General features: G+C 36.7%; 1 protein-coding gene across 1 annotated transcript; it reads left to right on the top strand.

Annotated features, from left to right (window-relative positions):
• The first annotated feature begins 3378 nt into the window (after positions 1–3378).
• lrp5 (low density lipoprotein receptor-related protein 5) lies at positions 3379–20001 on the top strand. Its single transcript, XM_056243608.1, has 16 exons — positions 3379–3595; positions 4617–4906; positions 6305–6531; positions 8082–8266; positions 8369–8692; positions 9669–9865; positions 10489–10691; positions 12638–12828; positions 14436–14645; positions 15274–15399; positions 15530–15766; positions 16545–16655; positions 16770–17003; positions 17107–17249; positions 17444–17541; positions 19529–20001. The coding sequence occupies exons 1-16, from the start codon at positions 3406–3408 to the stop codon at positions 19797–19799; spliced, it is 3237 nt and encodes a 1078-aa protein (XP_056099583.1). The 5' UTR covers positions 3379–3405; the 3' UTR covers positions 19800–20001.

Below are 20001 nucleotides of genomic sequence, written 5' to 3'. Positions count from 1 at the left end.
CATTTAGTTTTAGTCATATTTTAGTCATCTGAATTGTTTTAGTTTTAGTCTAGTTTTAGTCGACGAAATACAATAACATTTTAGTCGACTAAATCTACAGTAGATTTAGTCGACTAAAATATAATGGGTTTAGTTCAATTGTAAATGCGTTAATTTAGAATTTCTCTAAAATTGCCAAACCCATATACTCCCGGAGAAAACATCTATTAACCTATTAGTATGAATGATTTTTAAGTTTGAACATGCAATACAGATACAGATTTAACTGCTGTTACTTAAAAAATATCTTAAAATGAAATAAAACCACTTTTCCTAAAGTACAACACAGTCTTCTTTACAATGAATGATATATTCATTCCTTATAACTACTTACACATCATTCTTTATTCTTTCAAGCAGACATATTTATTTGTATGAATTAAATATAATTAATCCTTATTAAAGCTATTAACAAACAGTGAATGCTTTTCTCTTTTTCTTTTGTTGCTTGATCAAAATTAAGGACACGGACCGCATTAGGTTTATTGCCACTGTCACTTTAAGACGTCGGATCATGTCCAATGACATGCGGATACAATTGCACTGATGCACATCCGACACACTCACAGTTTAAGACATAACCAGCATAGTTTACATGAATACTCTCCAAAAAGGACATTTAGACATACTGTTGTGTATTTCTCCATTCAGACACGAAAGAGAGCTCAATTCAGTAGCCTACTCGCGCGCTGTAGGTGTATTGTGCATGACTGCACGCTTCGGGTTAGGTGTGTGCGCACAGAAAACCGCACCGAATAGAGCTCTTTTTTGCATCGTCACTCTTATTCAGAGATCTATATGTCTGCTCTACTCATTCTCCCAGACGTTCACATTTTTTAACGTTTTATGACCGCGGGGTAGATCACGTTACAGTAGCCTACAAATGTGCGCATCTACCACACACGCAGGACATCAGTTCTGACGGATCGCTTCCCAAATCGTCACTATCTAACATTTTCGTCTAGTTTTTATTCGTTGACGAAAATGTCAATAGATTTTTGTCATAGTCTTTGTCATTCAAAACTAGGTTTTATTTAGTTATCGTCTCGTTTTCGTCTGTGAAAAAATGTCGTTGACGAATAATTTTCGCCGTTATTTTCGTCAACGAAATTAACACTGCTTGAGGGTGAGTAAATTTTGAGAATTAAAGTTTTTGGGTGAACTGACCCTTTAAGTAAAGAGAGAAATGTTCAAATTGTATTTTCTGTTAATTTGTCACTCTCGAAATGGAAGTGTTGGGATACAGTTGTAGTGCTTCTCTGGGTTACACAGTACTTAATGCAGTTTGCTCTGCTCTAAATCAAAATTTTTGTAAATATAATAGGTTATCTGGATTTTGCACAATATCAGAGCTTCATGCTTGCTTTTTTTCCAAGTAGCACGTTCTCCCAAGTTCAAAATTTGTGGGAATATTATAACAAACAAACTTTATTAATAATGCCGGACTTTTAATTATAAACAAGCCCAAAATACACAGAGACTCTTATTTTGGTATGTATATGCTTTACTTTTTCCGGCTGCAATTTACAATGTGTTCATTAAGATGTTTGTTATACCATTTAAGATATTTAAGACTTTTTTATAAACTTAAATTTCATAAAGCTTCATAACTTTTTAAGGTAAATGCATTTTACATTTCTTACCTAGTCGCACAAACTGTTGCACTGTCAAGCCCTGAGTATACATACTTCCTTCTGCTAAAATAATACTCGTACTGCGTTCTTATGCTACTTCCAACATAGTATTTGCCTTCTCGAGGGGTGGCAAATGTACCAGCTTCCCTCCCAACCCCCACGAGATTACACCATATTGCCAAAATTACTAAGAAAGGAAGGTGCTAATTTAAAATAATGTGCACTTATTTCTTTTCCATCTCTCTTCTTACTTTCTTCACGGAGGAAAGGCAGCCACTCCGCAGGCCTGCATTACAGAAATAAATCAGGTGGACAGCCCTCCCTGGCAGCCGCTGGCAACCGCCCCAATCCCAAAACCCCCTCCACCGGTCCTCACAGGAAGAACTCTGGGTTGGGAAAGACAGCGCACAGGAAGTCTTTGTTCGAAGAGCTACTTTACCCAGGAACAATATGCTGCATTAATACGCCCGTCACTCAATCTTGACCTGCTCGTTTGAGCGTTTATAATCTCATTCATCATTCAGGGAGAAGACATGATAGAGTAAACTGTCATGGGTTTCATTCTGCAAACAAAGACATCTGGCTGCAGGCGGTTTTAAAATAGTAAAAAAAAAACTTTGCATTTCTTAGTGTCTGATTCCACAGGTATAGGATGTCAAAAACTCCCAACAACTTTTGCAACATAAAAAGCATGGATGCTTTCCAGTAATGACTTCATATTGAGTACATTATGTGTATTATCAAAAATAATGATAATAAAAATGAACGCTTTTATCAACTCATAATATTAGTTCAGTGAAGTGGTGAAATGGGGGTTTCAGTCATTGGAAAACGACATTGCAAGTGTTTGAACTCAGATCAGTTGCAGGCCTTCGTAATAAGCCCCGGAGAAAGTCGGTAGCTTTCGAGGTTTTCCTCATTTCAGTTTTCGACAGTTTTTTCCAGAATGTATTTGATTAGGTGGGTAGCATTTACTGCAACTGACACCCGTTTGCTAAATGTGAAAAATGGAAAGCCGTCTATTTTGAGAAGTAGTAATGTCAGGACTGTTTCCAGAAACAGTAATTGCAACCTTTTCAGAAACAAACCCAATTCCCAGCAACCCACTTGGTTTCAACCTCCCATCTGTCACTTTCTCTCTCTCTCTCTCTTTTTTTTTTTTTTTTTTTAAAGATTCAGGCATGTCCTGGCTCCACTCCCTATATCAGTTTGCGTTATTTTCCTCCCTGTAATGCAACCCTTGTGACTGGAATCTTATTTTGTCACGTTCACTGGAATAGGAATGATTGTGTAGCCTTTCTTTAGTGAAAAAAAAAAGTAGAGATTCAAAGAGTCATGCTCAAGCTTGCGTACTCTGTAATGACTTAAAATAGCTACTCTTTTGGCAGTTACATATTTGGTTGGGGATTTTTTTTTTTCCACAATTGGGAAATCCTAGCTGGTTTGGATTAGGATACTGCAATTATGGCAGTTCAAATATCTGAGTATTTGGAGATCTGTCCAATTGTGCATGTGGTGTACAGCTGTTTGGCGAGCGTAAACAGATTCAGGCTGATTTGTTAGTTTGTTTCCTGTTTTGTGCTGTTAATTGAAATCGTTTGATCTGACCACACGTACAACTGTCAAATTTTTTTTAAAGGGATAGTACAGTGAAAGTGAATGGTGACAGGTGATGAAACCAAATTTATTCTTTTTTTATTCACAGGTCATAAATGTCGATGGCACTAATAGGATGACCATTCTAGAGGACAAACTACCTCATATCTTTGGTTTTACGCTGTTGGGCGAGTATATCTACTGGACTGACTGGCAGCGGAGGAGCATTGAAAGAGTTCACATTGCCAACACCACCCGTGAGGTCATCGTCGAGCAACTTCCTGACCTCATGGGTCTCAAAGCCACAAAAGTCACAGAGACCTCTGGTAAGATCTCTCGCTTTTAAAAATATTCTGACTTGAAATGGTTTAACCTTACTTAAAATGGTCTAATAGTCTTCCTGAAAGGTACATGGAAAATCAGGACAGTGATTATATTAATTATATTCTTTATATAATAAAGTAAAAAAAATATATATATATAATAAATATTATATTTTTGTATATTATTTGAATGTTTATATTTCAGTATTTTATATATATGTGTGTGTGTTTGTATATGTATATGTATATGTATATATATATATATATATATATATATATATATAGAGAGAGAGAGAGAGAGAGAAATAAAAAACTTTCAAATAATTAACAATAAAAATATTACATTTATTTATTATGTTTCATTTTATATATATATATATATAAAGTTATTGTGAATAAAAATGTTATAATTTTTTAATATTGAAATTATATTTATATATAATGTTAATAAAATACAATTAATTAGATGTATAATACCAATGTTGTCATTAACTAAAACTATAATATAATTTTCGCCAATCGAAAAATGCTGAAGTAGATAAGGTATTTATAGGTATTTAATAAAATAAAAATATTAGATAAAAACAAAGGAAAATTTGAAATATTTCCTTAATTTGAAGTATTAAAATTACTAAAGCTAAAACTGAAATAAAAATAAATTAAAGCTACATTCAAAAATGGGAAAAAAACAAACACATAAAAATGACAAAAGCACTTAAAGTTACTAAAACTAAAATAAAATTAAAAATAAAAGCTATTTCAAAAGAATAATACAAAAATAATACTAAAATATAAATACTAAAATAACACTAATAAATGCTAATTGTAATAAATATAATTGTTTATTATTTGATATTGAAGGCAATATTTTGTAATATTTATTTAATTTACAAATAATCTATTGAAAAAAAAGAAACGCTTCCTGTTTCCGCTAACAGGAGTGCTTCAAACAGCTTCAGTATATCACTGAGATCAATGCATGTCCATGAAGCTGATGGCTAGATCTCCGTTTGTGTGTGTTCAGGCACTAACGGCTGTGCGGAAAACAACGGCGGCTGCAGTCACCTGTGCTTCCATCGGCCTCAGGGTCTGACCTGCGCCTGCCCCATGGGCCTGGAGTTGCTGAGTGACCTGCAGACTTGTGTGGTTCCAGAAGCTTTCTTGCTCTTCACCAACCGCGCTGACATACGCAGCATCTCTCTGGGCACCAACAGCAATGATGTGCCCATCCCGCTCACCGGGGTGAAGGAGGCCTCCGCACTGGACTTTGATGTTTTAGAAAATAGGATCTACTGGACCGACGTCAGCACCAAGGTATGGACTACGTTTGTGTTCATCATGATTTTAACTTGGTAATTTAGTGCGTCTCACCTCGTTTTAAAACAGAACGTTGTGGCGGTGAGTGATTCTGACATTTTGAGCGTATGATTGTACATTAAAAATCAAAGTCATTTTAAAACCCAGGATTATACAAAGTTCTCTGTATCAGTGGAGGATGATAAAACGATGCCATCAGCTTCTAACCCAAAGCAGCTGTTGAGCTCAGATATAAAACGTCAGAGGGGAAAGACGTCCAAGGTTTCACCTCAAAAGATCTGAAGAAGCCTGTCTTTTTGTATTTTGTGAATTATTATATTTGTTTAGCATTTTTTTCAGAAAGGCTGTTATCTTTCCTTGTAAATCAGTAAGAATGAATAAAAGAAAATATTCAGAAACATTGTTGTGCTGGTGAAAACTAAAACAATCTTGGACCAGCATGGAAATTCTTCAGCTGGACTTTTAGGTTGTTGAGACAAGAAAACCTGTTGAAAAAATGTTTTAAAGTGTCTTTTACAATGCAGCATTAAAGCATTAGCAGCTAACCACACAGCCTGTTGGACTAATTATTTTTCGAATGTTACACTTGTGTTATAAGGGGCTTTCGCACCGGGTTGTTCTAGGAACTTAGTTCTAGGAAATAGCCACCAGGGTGGTTCCCCGAGAACTAAATGTTCCCCTAGGGCCTTTTTCCTGGTTGCATTCGCACCGCCAGTAGGAACTCTGAAGTGACTCTGGATTCACTTTTATTTTGCCGGTGCTGAGAATGCCAGAGCCCACAGCGCTCACATTCTCCATTAATTTATTCGTGTTCGTTCGGTTCAGCCCATCAGCATACACTTACGTCACTGATAGTTCCTATCGTGCTGGGATAGACTCTACTCTTAAGTAGGAGCTAATTTAGTTCCCCCGAAAAGGAGTTCTGAGAACTAAAATCCTTCCCAGTTCCTGTGGTGCGAACACGCCAAAAAGTGGGTACTTCTGCCAACAGTTCTAGGAACTAAGAAAAGGTTCCTCCAGTGCAAAAGCCCCTATATATATATATATATATATATATATATATATATATATATATATATATATATATATATATATATATGTGTATGTATATTTTATGTAAATATGTTGTTGTTTTTTCAATGTTGTTATTTTAGTTCATTTTTAACAAAACAAATATTTTTTTCTTAAATGTATTTAAGAATCTTGTAAAGAAACAATAAAACCATAAGAATGCTTATGATAGAATATGGTTGTTGATAGAAGATGCTTCTAATCTAGCATAAACCTCACTAATCAATAGAGTGGAAATTAAAAACATTGTGTTTTATAAGGAATTGGCTGTTATTAATGCTTTTAGCATTAGTATTTAGTCACTTGATTACTTTTCTGTTTCAGACTATCAGCAGAGCCTTCATGAATGGCAGTTTGGTTGAACCAGTCATTGAGTTTGGCCTGGACTACCCTGAGGGAATGGCTGTGGACTGGATGGGTCGAAACCTCTACTGGGCGGATACCGGCACCAACCGAATTGAAGTGGCCCGTCTGGACGGCCAGTACCGACAAGTGCTGGTCTGCAAAGACCTGGATAACCCTCGTTCTCTTGCTCTGGACCCTGCCAATGGGTAAGATCACTGGCTATAAAGTCTGTCCTGCTCTAACTCTGACTCTTGTAGCTACAATTGTGCCCTTTAAATTCATTGCATACCAAGTACTTCAACCTAGTGTCTGCCATCCTGCACATTCACTGCACTGCATACATAGTGTTCACCCATCCGTCTGTGATGGTTAACCATAGGCTTCCTACATTTTTTAGCCCTCTGGAAGTATGCTAATCGATAATTACCACTACTTAAATATCTGATTTAACTCTCATACTCAAACACAGACACGCTTATTGGTATTACAGTGCTTCCTCAGGGCATCAAGTTGTATGTGTGGCAGAAGACGAGTGCCAACATGCCACAGCCCCTGCGTGTGGCTCAGAGGAGTGAAGTCATGTCCTCCAGCGCCCAGCAGGCATTCCTGTGGCTTCTGAGGCACGACTGGCTCTATTAGCCGACACATTCTTCAGCATTGTCTCTTCTTACCTTAACACTGAGAGGTGTTGACTCAGTTGACTCTTAGCCCAGTGGTGTAATGAGGGGGTTGAGGGATTGGTCTCGTGTGCTTTTCACTGCTTACTTACCCAATGGAGGGAAAAGTAACATTTGTGTTGTTAAACGTAGGAAGCTTAGCCCTGCTATTCCTTTTCCTTTAATTTGTTTTTGTTAGATTAAATATTTATTAACTATTTATTTATTTAGTTGTTAGATAAATATTATTAATTTATTGTTTATTAATTAATAGTTTTAAAATAAAATAAAGTTTGTTTATTAATGTATGGTTAATAAATCATACATTATATAGCAAATAAAATGACTAAAAATTAATAGTATGTATATATATTTTTTTATGATTTTTTTTTATATATTTTTAGTATCTGTAGCTAGATTAAACATTTATAAATTAAATAAGTAATATTTTTAGTATCATGTATAAATAAACATTAACTTCATTATCTAATAATGACTATTTTATCATTTTTATTCATGCTTAAATATGAAATAAATATAATTAACTATATTAATTAAATAGCAAATAAAATTACTAATACATTAATAGTACATGTATTTTTATTATTTTATATTTAGTTTTATTTGCTGTAGTCATTAATTAATTCATTGTATTTTCATTAATTAATTTATAAATTAATAAATATTGAAGTTATTTTTAAACATTACTTTTAAATAAAAATAAATATAAGTAACTTCTGTATCAAATTGAGTATTTTAATCATTTGTTATTAATGCTTTTTTTATTAAATAAATAAATAATATATTCTATTATATATATATTTTATTTATATTGTTTATATATCTATAATTATCATATAATTATATTTATGATTAATAAATGAATAGCTTTATTTATTTATTTATTTATTCTTTTATATTTAGTAATATGTCTTTAATAATTTATAGAATGTTTCTTTGTTTTAGTGTAGGGTTCTTGTTAATATCAACATGCCCAGGAACAGCAGATCAATATAAATAAAATTCGTCAATGTGATGGCTGGTAAAGTTTATTCTAGTTTTGTTAGATATGCAGTCAAGTAAATGATTTGGGTTTGCAGGTACATGTACTGGACTGAATGGGGAGGTCGTCCCAGGATAGCCCGCGCTCACATGGACGGTAGTAACATCGTGACTTTAGTAGACAAAGTGGGCCGAGCCAACGGGCTTACGATTGACTACATCGACCAGCGGCTCTACTGGACAGACCTGGACACCTGCATGATTGAGTCTACAAACATGCAAGGTGACAAATCATAGCTTTTGAAAACCATAAATGCCTCTTGAATTATAGACAGTATTACACCATCCTACCTCCTTTATTAAACTATAAAAGCATTGTCCTCAGGTTTGCAGAGGGAGATAGTGGCCGACGATCTTCCTCATCCTTTTGGCTTGACCCAGTATCGCGACTACATCTACTGGACCGACTGGAACCTGCGCAGTATTGAGCGGGCGGACAAGCGCAGTGGCTTGAACCGAACCGTGGTGCAGGGGCACCTGGAGTATGTCATGGACATCCTGGTTTTCCACTCCTCTAGACAAGATGGCGCCAACGAGTGTTCGCAGAACAACAGCCAGTGCGCCCACCTCTGCCTAGCATCCCCCTCTGGAGCCCAGTGCCGCTGCGCTTCCCACTACATCCTGGAGGCAAACGGACGCAACTGCAGCTGTGAGTTTGGCGTAGAGGGTTTTAAAGGGGACATATAGAGTGTTCAGTCTCGCTACATGTGTATCATTGTTCCTCCTTTGGCTTCTAATTATTTTTGCACTCAACAATTTATGCAAGTAATTACTTTTTTTTTTTTTTTTGCCTTGACAATATTTTTGCTAAATGTATTATTATTATTATTATTAGTATTAATAGTAATAATTGTAATTATAATAGTTATTTTTTATTTAAATATTTTATAATTATAAATATTATTGCATAAAATCCAATCAATGCATTTCAATCAGGGTTCAACAATAAGGACAATAATATTAAATAATAATAATTTATCATTATTATTTATAGAATGTTTTTATGTATACAACTACAAATTATTATTGTTTTATATCATTGTTATTTACAAAATGTTTATGTATACTACTAGTACTACTAATTATTATTTGTTATTGTTGAACCCTGATTAAAATGCACTGTTTTGAGTTTTTATGTTTTAACACCCATCAGGGCTTAAGTAATCTATGGTCTTTCAGCCATAAAGTTCACTAGGTTTTACTGACATTAAAGTGAGTCATGGGTTTTAAGATGCAGTTGGCAGATTGAAATGGCATTAGAAAACAATGGCTCCCAGCCATGCAAAACTCAGTCATATGCATTTAATTCCTTATAAGCTTAAAAATGACTGAACTTGGATTAAACAAGCACGCCAGGGAGCCCGGTGAGAGCATTTGGCCAAGAGTGCAGAGCTCTTGGCAATGCTAGTATGTTTCTACATTTTTAGTCCCTCTTGTTTCTTCATTCTTTCATTGCCTGGAGGGAAAGGCTGATTGCATTTAGTTATTATGATTGCGTTTAGCTGACCTTCACCTTCTGATCAGAGGAATGGAGCTGGCTTTGAATTGTCCATTGTTGACCTGTGCTCTTATAACTTAGTTTTCATTCCTTATTCTTCTCACCTCCCTGTTGTTTTGCTCAACAGCGCCCTCTAGCTTCCTGCTCTTCAGCCAGAAGAGCTCTATCAGTCGAATGGTACTGGGAGAACAGAGTCCAGACATGATTCTACCAATCCACGTTATGAAGAACTTGCGTGCCATCAGCTTTGACCCTTTGGAACGCCTGGTCTACTGGGTGGATGGCCGACAAAACATCCGCAGGGCCCGGGATGATGGCACTCAGGTGACGGTTCAATCAAAGAACATTGATGTAACTTGATTATAATACTCAACTGCTCTGATTGCAACAAATATTTATTATTTAATCAAATATATACATTTAGTTAAAACAATAATAATGATAATTGATATTATTATCATCATCATCATCACTGTCCCAAAATGAAGATAATACAAAAATGATTTTTTTTAAAAAGAAATATATAAAATAAGTGTGTGTATGTATGTATATATATATATATATATATATATATATATATATATAGTTGTGTTGATAACAAATGTTATTAATAATATAAATATTATTAATAATATGAATATATTAACTATTATTATATTATGGATGATAATAATATTTACTATTTAAAACCGTTAATATTATTATGTTGATTATAAATGTTGTTGTTATTAATATAACAATTATTAATAATATTAGTTATAGTATATTCAGTATTATTATTATTTAAAGCCATTTCTTAATATCTGTTCCACTTTGTATTATCTTCATTTTGGGACTCTTTTTTTTTTTTTAGCGTACTGATAGGCAATTATTTGTGATCAATTAAATGAATCAGCATACCATATGTTGACAGTCCTAATTTAAAATGATGTCATCTGATTTATCAGACCTCCACGGTGATGACCCCAACCGGTCTTCACCCGAAGCAGCCTCATGACCTGAGTCTGGACTCCTACAGTCGCACCGTCTACTGGACCTGCGAGAGCACCAACACCATCAACATCCATCGCATGGACGGCCACGTTATCGGAGAGGTCCTGAAGGATGATGTGGACAAGCCACGTGCTATTGTGGTGAACGCTGAGAAAGGGTACGATTATTAATTAGCAGAATAAAGTATAGGGCATGATTATTACAACCTGCATTCAATTTAATTGCTCATCCAGTCCAAAACCTCAGGGCCAGATTTTATTTTTCAGCTTTGGTTTGGCTCCTTTTCATAAACATAACAACACCTTATCAATTGTTTATTGATATATGGCCGGCGGACTTGAAATTACAGCATAGAACTGGATACCCTAATGATGGCGCACTTCACCATTGCTTTTGTATTGTCGGAAAACTCGTGATTCCATCCAGGCCTCTCCAATAGCCAAATATGTGGAACAGATGGCCCTCTGTGGTCCCCGTGCTGCGGCGCTCGCTAGCGGCTCGACCATGCACAGGCGTTGGCTGCATGCACTGTAATTGTGTGTCCCATTGTTAGTGTGACCGTCATCAGTGGGTTTTCTATTTATGTCTCAACCTCGTCTTGGTGGGGTGGAGGGGACTTCTCCCATAATAGTGGCAGGATAGAAAAATAATGGCACAAAATTGAGTGTGTAATGTTTGTTTGTGTGTCTGAGATCAAGCTTGTGTTTTCACTGTTGCACTTATATTTAGTTGCACATTTTATCCCTAGATTGTTGTCTGAATAGAATTAGCGCTTTGTCATGCCTGTCAGTGTTTTAATTTTAGTTCACGGTTTAGTCATTTTATGTGCTTTTGTCAATTTTTTTAAGTATTTTTTTTGAATATTTCTATTTAGTTTTCATTTATTTTTAAGGGTACGTTTACATGACAGCGATATGCTAAAAACGGAAAAGTGTTTCCTTTGTGTTTTTCGCGTACAGACGACAGTGTTCGAACCCCCCCCCCCCCCCAAAACGCATTACAAGTTCGGTATCGTGTAAAGATTTAGTTATTTTAGTACTTCAACTTATTTCAGTTTAAAAGAGTAATATTTTTGTTTTAATATATAATTAAATATAAGTTATATGTTTATATATAGTTAAATCATATATAATTAAACAAGTTTTTAATCAAATTTATATTTTTATTTCAGCTAACGCTAACACTGGCCTGTTATGGTTTGTTTTGCGTTTTATATAATTTATAATCAACGTGGTGTTAAAGGCACAGATTAAAGAAATGTTTCGCTAATCGGTGGATCTGGATCCAAAATGCTGTCCAAACCAGATCAGATGACGACTCAGTGTAGTAAAATTAATGAATTCTTGTTTTACCTAGTTTTTCAGATCGTTCAGGATCAAAACATCATCAAAGATGTTAGCATAAGGTTTTGTTTAACATGCAGGTGGGAAATTTAATATGTGATATGCTACATTCCCCACACTGAAGTCAGGCTTTGGCAGATGTTTAGTGAGTGCATTACACTCCATAGTGCTCTGACTCAGGGAAGGCATCTTCAGATCCATCAGCCAAACCAATGTTGGGGTTTATTCATTTTTTCTGTCCCCTTCTTAGCATTGGAAATGTATCAAATAAAATGTATATCGCCCCCCAAACTTTTCCCAGAAGTAACTGTTTTTTTAAGCTGTCGATATCGATATCGCTGTTCAGTTTTTTTAAGCCGAACCAAATTGCTAACAGATGCAAATTGTGTTTCTCAGACAGCAACTGAAAACAAAGGAGAAAACGCACCTTTGAGAGTTATCACAAACTAGTCTAGACATAACATTAGGGCTAAAGGGCTTTTGTGATGTGTGAAGATATACAATTCTCCCACACAGTCAAAACAGCATGGCCCCATCAAAGTTGTTCTTTCTGTTCAACAAATGAGTGTTTATCCAACCTTACAGATCATATGTTGGTTATTTAATGCAATAACATAAATAACTACTAACACTTTTATTAGATGTTGAAACATCTTGAAAGATGTTGTTTATAGAATCCAATTAAAATCACTTTGCCTTTACTACATTTTACTTTATTTGGAAAATTGTATGTAACTTCCAAACCCTTTTTTTTCCACAGCTACATGTATTTCACTACTGTCCAGGATCGTTCGGCTAAAATCGAAGGTGCGTCTTTGGATGGGACGGAGCGTGAATCCCTCTTCACGACCGGTTTGATCCGCCCCGTGGCACTGGCTTTGGACAACAAGCTGGGCAAGCTGTTCTGGGTGGATGCAGACCTGAAACGGATTGAGAGCAGTGACCTGTCTGGTAAATACATTTTGGCTTGCATTTCAAATATTATGTCAAACTGAATTTTGAACAGTTATCTAATTCAATTAATAAAATAATAATATAAAACATATATATATATATATATATATATATTTATTATTATTATTATTATTATTATATATTTTTTTATTTTTTTAAATATATGAATCCAAAAGTCCACAAGTGAAAATGCTTCTGTTTTGCTTTTTTTTTCTGATTTAAAACAATTATATTAATTTTTATATATGTAAGTAGGGAAGCACTGATATAACAAATCTGGCCAATAGTGATAAGCCATTAATTATTTTGTTATGCCCAATATTAAAATATCTACACTATTTTATCAGAATATTTTTTTATAAGCTAATTACTGTAAATGTCCAATATCAGCCAATACAATAAATAGAAAAAAAATCACTAAAATCAGCCAATAAACTGTTGTAATAATCAGTGTTGTTATTGGTAACTAAATCTAGAACTATTAAAATATTAAATTAAAGCTGAAATTAAATCACATAAAAAAAGGTTTAAGGTTAAGTACTTCAATTTAATTAAACTAAAATTGAACTAAATATAGCTAATATATAAATAGCTAAATATTTTAGAATAATAAAAAAGGGAAAAAATAAACATGGATATAAAAATAAAATAAAAGCCAATTCAAAATATAAAAAATAATAGCACATAATTAATACTAAATTAACTATTTATTGTGCCTAATTATCAGTATTTGAGTGAAAGTTGTGTTTTGTACAATTATAAAAAATAAAAAAAAACATTGTGTTGGTCGTAATATTGTACCAAATGTCATGATTTCAGAAATGAAATTGACGGATACAAAAAATGAAATGTTCCCATACAACTCAATGTTAGTCATTTATTTTGAAGATCAATTTTGATGTCAGAGCTTTGCCAGAAAGATTAGGTCTTTTTTTCCTTCACCACGTAATCATGTCACTGAATCTCACGCTCAGAATGTTTTTGTTTCCTGTCTTGTATTGCATCGCCCGCGGGCAAATTGATTGCGATCAGTTCTGAAGTGTTTTGGATTCTGGAACACCATGTGAAATAAGGACAGCTTTCTGACCTCTCCAATCAGATTTGATCCTCTAAACATGTCAAATGACAGCTACGGAAACCAAACAAATACAGACAGAGAGCACAGACCAGCTTCAATCTAGATTTACGCTGTATATGTTCAATACCGCCTAGTCTAAACTAATCAAAACAGTATAGTCTGTGTTGTCTAAACATGGTCTATACATTGACAAAACTCTAATGAAGAATTTGATGGACTGTAACATAGTTCATTCTTCTGAGGTTATTTAAGTGCCTTTGTCACCGAAAATCACTAACTTGTCTGATTTCTCTTACTTATTTCCAATGAGCTGCCAGTAAGCAAAGTCTCTCCAGATGCTGAGCTCTGATGTTTGATGTTAGCATGAGACAGATGATCACACCTTAAGCCACGGCTAATCTCCTTGCGCAACAGAATCCCTCTGCAGCCAAATGACCAACACAAAAGCTGAATAGATATGATTTATAGCGTGACACAGAGAAAAACCTGAATTATGACTCTGTGGATCTCTTTGTTTGCTTCACAGGGGCCAATCGGATCGTTCTTCAGGACTCCAACATCCTTCAGCCTGTCGGTCTGACAGTGCTGGGAGATCACCTGTACTGGATCGACAAACAGCAGCAGATGATCGAGCGTGTGGACAAGCTGACCGGAGAGAAGAGGACCCGCATTCAGGGGCGACTCCAGTACCTGACCAGCATCCATGCGGTGGAGTACATGGAACCAGAGGAGTTTGGTAAATTCACAGTTTCTTATATTTCTTTAAGACTAAATCATTAGCTTTGTTCCAAAACCTTGTGAGCTATGTGCATAATATAATTAAATATAATGATTTATGGTGTACAGAATATAAGATTAATTTAATTTAATGATCTACGGTACTATAGTATACAAATATAAAGATATTATAAATTTAAAGAATACAATTTGGCATATTATTTACTTACTAACATATATATAAAAATGTAAAGATATTTTGAAAATATTAATTACATTTAAGGAGGACTAATTCAAATGAATGTACCTAGCATATTATTCTATTAATAGAAAATCTATTATAAAATCTATTATAATTACTTGTATAAATTAATATTTTAATTTCATATTTATATAATTAAAATATTAATTATTTAAGAATGCTGTATTAATATTAAAGTATTTATCATATACATATATACGCACATATGCCAGCAAAACGTGTGTGTGTGTGTGTGTAAGTAATTGTTTTAACCTGCATTTCACCTTATTTGAGTGGCAAAAATCATATGTTGGCAAAAATCAGTATAATTATGTAGTTAATGTCGACATGGCTTCAGAGTTCCTATTATTAAAGAGTATAATTTGTCCTTTAATCTCCTTAACAGCATCCCACCCTTGTTCCCGTGATAACGGAGGCTGCTCCCACATCTGCATCGCTAAGGGCGACGGGACGCCACGCTGCTCTTGTCCCATGCACCTGGTGCTGCTTCAAAATCTACTCAGCTGTGGAGGTACATTAGACATATATATATATATATATATATATATATATACACACATATCTGTGGCATGAAACAAAAATGCACTAATCGGTTTTTATGCATCTGCACTAATCGCATTTTTACCCACAACCTCCATCAGAGCCTCCCACGTGCTCTAGCGAGCAGTTCACCTGTGCTACTGGTGAGATCGACTGCATCCCTATGGCGTGGCGCTGCGACGGCATCGCCGAGTGCGCAGACCACAGCGATGAGATGAACTGCCCCATCTGCTCCGAACTCCAGTTCCAGTGCGACAAAGGCCAGTGCGTGGACTCTCAGCTGCGCTGCAACGGAGAGCCAGACTGCGCAGACGGCTCTGATGAACTGGATTGCGACAGTACGTTCAACTTTTTCGCAGCAAAAGAGCAAGACAAGCAGTTCTCCTTTTCAAAAGGATGTGCAAATACAATTTAACTTGCCTTTTGAATTACTTTCATAGTTTCAAATTAAATCAGCCGATATAAATCAATAGTTTGCTGTGTGAATCGGTACAATTATTCTGAAACAACTCACCAGTCAGTCAGACAAATCACTGAATCATCACTGGAGAGGTTCAAATGATTCACTTTCATTTAATTGAGTCATTTAATGAACAGCAATTTTTTAATGTCCAACTCGACTTGGGTTGAAAACCATGATAGGCCAGGTTTCACAGGAAGGGCTTAGATTAAGCCAGGATTAGGCCTTTTTTTCAATTAGGACATTTAAGTAGCTTTTATAAATGTGCCTTATAAAAACATTGCTGATGTGCATCTTGAGACAAAACATTGACACTGACATATTTTAAGGTATGTCGTTTCAAGTTGCTTTCAGTTAAAACAGCTCAAACGTGCATTCTAGTCTGGAACTAGGCTTAAGCCTTGTCTGTAAATCCGGGGGATAGTGTTGTGTATCTCTTGAAAAAAAACTTAAATAACTGACTTGTTCATGTGACAATGTATAGTTAAAGTTACACATCCACAACTGAGTTTTAGACTTCTGTTACAAATTCCTATAGGAAACACTGATTTGTTCCATTCATACATTTATGCTGCCCCCCCTTTTTTTTTTATTATTACACTGAAGCTGTTTTAATCGGCAGTTTCTGATCTGTCCTTTCCCTTTTTTCCCATCAGCCATTTGTATGCCTAATCAGTTCCGTTGTGGCAACAACCAGTGTATCCTGAAGAAACAGCAGTGTGACTCCTTCGCAGACTGCACAGACAAATCTGATGAGCTTTTCTGTGGTACGTTGACCATATCACACCAAAAAAAGCATATGGTGTTTGACCATGAATGCCATAACTTGTTGATTGTAACGATGCTTGCAAGATGAAAACATCCGTTTGGCTTATTCGCAGATTTCCCTCCGCCCCCCAACGACCTTCCGCGTCACACCAGCACCATCGGCCCCGTCATCGGCATCATCCTCTCTGTCTTTGTGATGGGAGGCATGTGTTTTGTGTGTCAGAGAGTCGTGTGTCGCCATTACAAGGGCCCCAATGGAGGCTTTCCACACGAGTACATCAGCGGGACCCCACACGTGCCCCTCAACTTTATCGCACCCACAAACTCACAGCACGGTACTTTTACAGGTAAAGGTCTGCTGTTTGATAGCTGCTGTGGTCTCTTAAGGTGAATCATTTCTCTGCCTGTGATGAGTCTTGTGGGTGATGTGTCTGTCTCGCTGTGGCACAGGTATTTCCTGTGGGAAGTCCATGATGAGTTCAGTGAGTCTCATGGGCAGCAGCAGCAGTGGGGCGCCTCTCTACGACAGAAACCATGTGACAGGAGCTTCATCCAGTAGCTCTTCCAGCACAAAAGGAGCTTTCTATCCGCAGGTACTGTAATATTCATCAGTTTATTTTCTCTGTTTATTGTTTATAAGAAAGGACCAGTGTTTATTTATTTAATTCCATCTAGGAAAAAAGGGTTTTATATTTTAAATTAAATGCTCATTTACATATTTTATATTGTCTGGTTTATTGTTGTTAATGCCATATAATGGATTTTTTTTTTCCTGATCTGTGTGTAGATGCTCAACCCTCCTCCATCACCAGCAACAGATCGCTCCCTTTACAACGCAGAAGTCTTCTATTCGTCCAACAGCCCTTCCACAACCAGGTCTTACAGGTGGGATTTAGTACAGAGATCCTGGATGGGTGGATGGATGGGTGGATGGATGGATGGATGGATGGGTGGATGGATGGGTGGATGGATGGATGGGTGGATGGATGGGTGGATGGATGGGTGGATGGATGGATGGGTGGATGGGTGGATGGATGGGTGGATGGATGGGTGGATGTATGAGTGGATGGATGGGTGGATGGGTGGATGGATGGATGGGTGGATGGGTGGATGGATGGGTGGATGGATGGGTGGATGGATGAGTGGATGGATGGGTGGATGTATGGGTGGATGGATGGGTGGATGTATGAGTGGATGAGTAGATGTATGAGTGGATGAGTAGATGTATGGGTGGATGGATGGGTGGATGTATGAGTGGATGAGTAGATGTATGAGTGCATGAGTAGATGTATGAGTGGATGAGTAGATGTATGATTGGATGAGTAGTAGGGGTGGCACGGTTCACTAAACCCACGGTTCGGTTTGTATCACGGTTTTAGGGTCACGGTTTTCGGTTCTCTACGGTTCTTGTTGTTATTTTTTTTTAATCTTTAATACTCCAGAAATGTACTTCAGCATATGATATATAGCTTAATTATCCACAATTTAGGATACAGTATTAAAAAAAAATGTTATATCATGCACAAACTGAATTTGACTTGACTTTAAGCACATTATTGGGACCATCTCCGAGGAAAGCTAGGTGAGATGTTGATACAGCAAGAGAGAAGACATTGATGACATGCTTTTCGTTTATTTGGCAAAAAAAGGAGAATGTGTATCACTATCACTACAGGAACTTATGTGCATTTTTAGCACACAAAGATTGAAATTAACTTGCATTTATCAAACTGCCAACTTAAGTGTAGAGAGGAACTCTTAAAACTCTGTCTTTTAAATAAGTCAAAATACATGAAACATAATTTACTATAATTAGGCTATAGCAATAGCAAAGGCCATAATCATAAAGTGAAACATAAGTTCAACCTCAACACAAAAACAGTATCAACAATGCTTCTATTCCCTGAGAGTGAGGATACATTTTTTTCAATCCAAAATGTTCCCACACACCGGACTTATACGACGCTGGCGCATCCTCGTTAGCCTTCCTTATCTCTCCCACTTGCCACTTCTCCGCGTGCCGTGACCTGACACTCCATACTCCACCTTTACTGGCTTGTTCGACTTGAACCGGCGCTGCACAGAGCGATCAGTTTATGACATCAAAGTACCGCGAGAGTGATTGAAAAGCATACGGAGCCGTCGCTCTCGCGGTACTTTAATGTCATTCACCGATCGCTCTGTGCAGCGCCGGTTCAAGTCGAACAAGCCTCATATGTAGGGGCTACATTGCGCATGCGTCGAACCGTGAGACGCACACACACTCCGAACCGAAACAAGCGAACCGAACGGTTCGGGTGTTTTTTCATGTACCGTACCACTCCTAATGAGTAGATGTATGATTGGATGAGTAGATGTATGATTGGATGAGTAGATGTATGATTGGATGAGTAGATGTATGATTGGATGAGTAGATGTATGATTGGATGAGTAGATGTATGATTGGATGAGTAGATGTATGATTGGATGAGTAGATGTATGATTGGATGAGTAGATGTATGAGTGGATGAGTAGATGTATGAGTGGATGAGTAGATGTATGAGTGGATGAGTAGATGTATGATTGGGTGAGTAGATGTATGAGTGGATGAGTAGATGTATGATTGGATGAGTAGATGGATGGATAGATGAGTGAGTGAATGGATGGATAGATGAGTGAGTGAATGGATGGATAGATGAGTGAGTGAATGGATGGATAGATGAGTGAATGGATGGATGAGTAGATATGTAGATGGATGGATAGATGAGTAGATTGATGAATGGATGACTAGATAGATAGATAGATAGAAGGATGGCTGAATATATGACTGTGCTGATGGATACATAGCTTAAATGTCTCAAGTTACTGATCTGTGAATCTTTCCCCTTGACAGGCCATATTTGAAGCGAGGGGTCGCGCCCCCCACCACACCCTGCAGCACAGACGTGTGTGACAGTGACTACACCACCAGCCGCTGGAAAAGCAATAAGTACTACATGGACCTCAATTCAGACTCTGACCCCTACCCTCCGCCCCCCACGCCCCGCACGCCCCGCAGCCAGTACATGTCAGCGGAGGAGAGCTGCCCTCCCTCGCCCTCCACTGAGCGCAGCTACTTCCACCTGTGCCCCCCGCCCCCCTCGCCCTGCACAGACTCCTCATGACACCCAGCAAACCGCCACGCTCTGTACATAGTTTTAAATAGTTAAAGAAGAAACAAAGATTTTATTTTATTTTCCACGCGCTTTGTTCAAGAAACATTTCAGCTTTTCGGAAGGAGCAGGAAACATTTTCTGGAGATTTTCACCCAGAGTTACACGAACAGCGGTCGTGACAGGACGAGGCTTGCACGAGTTAATTATATTA

This window comes from Rhinichthys klamathensis, unplaced genomic scaffold (assembly GCF_029890125.1).
Source record: "Rhinichthys klamathensis goyatoka isolate OS25496 unplaced genomic scaffold, OSU_Roscu_1.1 h1tg000816l_1, whole genome shotgun sequence".
Classification (NCBI taxonomy): Eukaryota; Metazoa; Chordata; class Actinopteri; order Cypriniformes; family Leuciscidae; genus Rhinichthys; species Rhinichthys klamathensis.
The sequence above is the reverse complement of the archived record's forward strand: the minus strand, read 5'-3'. Positions and strand labels throughout refer to the sequence as shown.